Genomic DNA, 4,419 nt, shown 5'->3' with positions numbered 1-4,419 from the left:
TGCAAATATTCTTTTGACCCTCTACCCCAAAGTATGTCTGCAAGATACTGAATCTGCATCCACTTACTATGAAGTGAAGTGTCACTAATGTGGACTGGAACATGCCCCCGTTTCATTGTTAGTAAATGATTGGGAGTTATAGGTAGAGCATCACCCATATCATTTTGACAGGTTGTTAAAGGTCTGTTATTAACAATACTTTCAACTTCACAAAATAGGGTACGCAAGGCTTCACATGTGAGAGGTTCTTCATTTAATGAAGATGTAAGTACTCCCCTGACTGTTCGAATTTGATGTTCCTAAACGCCACCGTGGTGAGATGCATAAGGAGTGTTAAAAATCCATCTTATGTTCTCCTTCAACAGTTGGTCACCGACTCTCGTATGGTCCAAGGCTTGGAAGTCTTTACCTAAACCTTTATGAGCTCTCTTTAAATTGGTACCACAATCTGAACGTAAAGTTCTTACAGGGCCTCTTCTAGCAATGAATGTGCGTAGTGCTGAAATAAATGAAGATGTGGACATACCTTCTAACATTTCTAAATGGATAGCTTTGATAGTAAGGCATACAAAAATGAGACCATACCGTTGCACCTGGCCTTGACCACGTTTAGTGTAAAAGGGGTCAAAGCTATCTAGTCCAGTATTTGTATGCCTTACTATCAAAGCTATCCATTTAAAAAGGATTTACGACAGAAGGTAAGAAAGTTAATTTTTTCTTTAATCCTAGGTGCAGCTTATTTAAGTGAATTAGAGCGGAAGTGAGTAGGTAAAGCCGAATTTATGTAAAGTGCCAAGATTTGCTTGGATTTGCTCAAGACATTTGTCTATGGAATCTAATGGTGACTATATCCATATTCTATATTTACTTTATTGTAGAAGAATTGAGTAGGTACTTTTTTTTATTGCTTTAATATTTATTATACAAAAGATAATAAATATATATGGACATGAGATTTAAAGTAGTTGCTTCTGCTTTTAAAGATAAAATATGACTTGACATTTGAGAACAAGCATAATGCAGTTTCCAAACCCATTGCATATTTTCACAAGGTTTCTAAGGAAAAGAATAACTACAGTATTATCTAAAAGAAATCTGAAACTGGGTTACTGTTAAAAGTCTAGTGATGAAACCTGCTGAAGCATAGCTTTCAATTACCTGGCTTCAATACATTGCGATAGAACCCTTCTTACTGCCTTACCTACTCTAACAATCCAGTATTTACTTCTCAGCTGGCTAAGAACATAATTTGGTCCCATGTGTGCGACCTTCTTATGAATATCTCTAATCATAAGATCTGGGAAATGATCCTTACTAGGTAAGATGACTGCGTGCCTTGAAGAAAATGGAAGAGTTACTGTACTCTATACCAAGCTTGTCACAGAGGGAATTTGTACAAAATGAGGCAGTACTTCCTGTATCTAAAAAGGCATAGTTTTTAACACTTTTCCCTGTTGGGGCGTGTACTTAAATAGGTACCACGTTCATTTTAGCACTTCTGTCAAATTGAATAGATCCAACAGTAGTCTCTGTCTGATGGTTATCAGGCTTTGGCTCGGGCTTTGGCTGATTTTTATGCTAGAGTGTGTTATGCTCTCCTTTGCAGATGCTACAGATTCATTTCCGTATACAAACCCTTGTAGTGTGATTACGGGCAGTGCAGTTGAAACAGAGGTTTTTTGTTTTAAAAATAAGATGCGATCCTCATAACTTTTTGACAAGAGTGTTTTACATTTGTCCAAAAAGTGGTTCTCTTCACAAAACCAGCACCTAATTTTTTTCATATCAATCGCGCTACATGCTAAATGAGCTTTGCCAGTACTACCCGATGTTATTTTATAGCTATCATCCTTTGACTTCGCAGAAAACTGGGCCCTTCCATAAATTTTGTTATTTGCAATTCGAGCTTCAGTTTCAATGAACTCTACTAGGTCGGAAAATTCAACTATGTGGTTACTCTCTATAAGATAGTCTACCTTCCTTCTCCATTTTTCTTGCATAATAAATGGCAACTTTGCCATGATAGATCGCAGTCTTTGGATGGTCAACCTCTTTCGCACCACTCAGAGTAGAGATTACATTTTTACAGTTTGAGAGAAGATTTGCAAATTCGTCCAGCTTGGAGACATCTTCAGCCTTAATTTGAGGAAAATTAATAATCATATCTATGTAAGAGGCTGAAATTTCCGAATTGCCATAGCGTTTTTGCAGCTGCTCACGTGCCCTCCTATAGCCCTGTTTTGCAGGCATGTGCATACTTTACTATTTTTAATGGTTTGCCCAATGTATATTGGCTCAAGTAATAAAGTTCTCTTCCTCATTAGTTAGCTTGTCACTTTTTACACAGTCAAATGCTCTTTAGAAAAGATGTGAATTGTGTATAATCACCGATTTTTTTTTATTTTGGTCTTAGGCATCAAGCTTTTCATATTAAATGAAACTAGTGTTTTTGGTCTCTATTAAAGCAAGTTCAAGCTGAAGCCGTTCTTCCCTCTGCTGTATCTGCAACTTCTCCATTTCCATTTTCAGCATCTGTACCACCATCTTCATTTTGGCCTCCAGTGCAGCCTTCTTGGCAGATTCCTTTACTCTCTCAGATTTTAGAGATAAGCCTCTACTCACGTTAGATGAAGTATCGTTTGGATGGATATCATCTGGCATAATATTCGGGGTAACTAATCCCTGGATGCCCACATGAAAGGGTCCTGCATTAAAGGCACTATACTGTAGTCCAATAGCTTTGATAGTAAGGCATACAAAAATGAGACCATACCGTTTCACTTGGCCCCGACCACGTTTAGTGTAAAAGGGGCCAAAGCAATCTAGTCCAGTATTTGTATGCCTCGCTATCAAAGCTATCCATTTAAAAAGGATTTACGACAGATGATAAGAAACAGTTAATTTTTCTTTAAACCTAGGTGCAGCCTATTTAAGTGAATTAGAGCGGAAGTGAGTATGTAACACCGAAATTTGGGACAAACTGTCTGTAACATCCTAAATGCCTATCAGGCACTTAACCTAAATGTCTAATCGGCATTTACAATAACTTTACCACGAGTTTTTGTCTTTATTAAGACAAAAATATTAAAAGTCTGATTTCTGTCAATTTGACTATACCTTGTTTGTTGGTTTTTTTCCAAATAACAATTAATCGTTTAGAAGGAGTTCATATATGCAAAATATTTTGTCGTTTTAAAATTGTTTAATTTGCTTTGGGAAATGCTTAGCAGTAAAATTATGAAAAATATAAAAATGTAAATTGGGTAACGCTAGTATTTATTTGGAACGAGAATGTCTTTCAGTAACTTGAATTCAAAAAGTATGAGTGAATATCATACCGAGAAATAATTTATTTTCCCATATTAGACACACATGAAAGAATTAAGAGGTAATGACTTTCCGAAACTCTGAACCAAGACTACTTTAATCTCTTATAGTTTTTTTTACCATTAATAGACTCAGGATCTATTCTACAGAAATATGTGATTTTTTAAAACATTCATTTCTTCCCAAATACACTGCAGAAATTTTTTCCACAAGCGAAATTGGTTTTACTTGTGTCGTGTGAATGGTGCGTGTTATATATGACTTGCATGTCTATGGCTTGCCGTTTTCACAGTGTCTTAGACACCTGATAGATTTAGAGCTCACCTGATAAACATATAGCTGTCACTTGAATCTATGGTTTTTATGTCCATCATTGTAATATGGCTCTTTATAGAAAATTCACCTTTTTTATGTATCCCTTTAAACACAATACCAGAGCGTCAAACACTCTGTAGCCTGTCCATATATAGTCCACCCACATCAAGACGTGGCGTTCGCCAAAGGTAACTGTAATAACTTAATCATGGCCTGGATGAAATCCCTCGGAATTAAAAAGGCTGAGAGTTTGTCTTTTTGTGTGAAGCTATCAACTCTCGTAGGATGGATCGCCACCATTAGTGCTGTGGACGGCTGCAATGGCGAAGCCGTAATTCCCTATCATTATCATAAACATTCCTTATAATCATCTATCATCGGATTCATAAAGCTATGGCAAAGTTATACTTAAGTGGAATTATATCCTCGATAAATATATCGATTACTCTTGACGGCTGACAAGCCTTTGGAAAGTTGACGGAGAAGTTTGACAGGGCCACTTGACAGTGGACCCCCACGGGCACACACCTCCCTTGCATGAAGAAGATGAAGACAGAGTGGGATGGCAAGAGAAACTCACCCCCCCCCCCTCTCTCTCTCTCTCTCTCTCTCTCTCTCTCTCTCTCTCTCTCTCTCTCTCTCTCTCTCTCTCTCTCTCTCTCTCTCTCTTTTCCTGCCAAACATCAAAGATAGTCCAGGTAGCTTTCACTTATCCTACAAGATAATCGACCAGTCGATAGGCGAGTTCTACAGGACCCTAGCTCCAAATGATTGGGT

At 37.5% G+C, this 4,419-nt stretch overlaps 1 protein-coding gene across 1 annotated transcript in view; it reads right to left on the bottom strand.

Moving 5' to 3' along the window:
• Positions 1 to 2,430: 2,430 nt before the first annotated feature.
• The window catches only part of LOC137639400 (uncharacterized), a 25,848-nt gene continuing 23,859 nt past the window's right edge, over positions 2,431 to 4,419 (bottom strand). Inside the window, exon 8 of the mRNA XM_068371674.1 lies at positions 2,431 to 2,682. Coding sequence (XP_068227775.1) covers positions 2,431 to 2,682 — 252 coding nt within the window. The remainder of the gene's footprint in view (positions 2,683 to 4,419) is intronic.

The sequence above is a fragment of the Palaemon carinicauda genome, chromosome 4 (assembly GCF_036898095.1).
Source record: "Palaemon carinicauda isolate YSFRI2023 chromosome 4, ASM3689809v2, whole genome shotgun sequence".
NCBI classification, from domain to species: Eukaryota; Metazoa; Arthropoda; class Malacostraca; order Decapoda; family Palaemonidae; genus Palaemon; species Palaemon carinicauda.
This window is presented reverse-complemented; position numbering and strand designations above follow the sequence as displayed.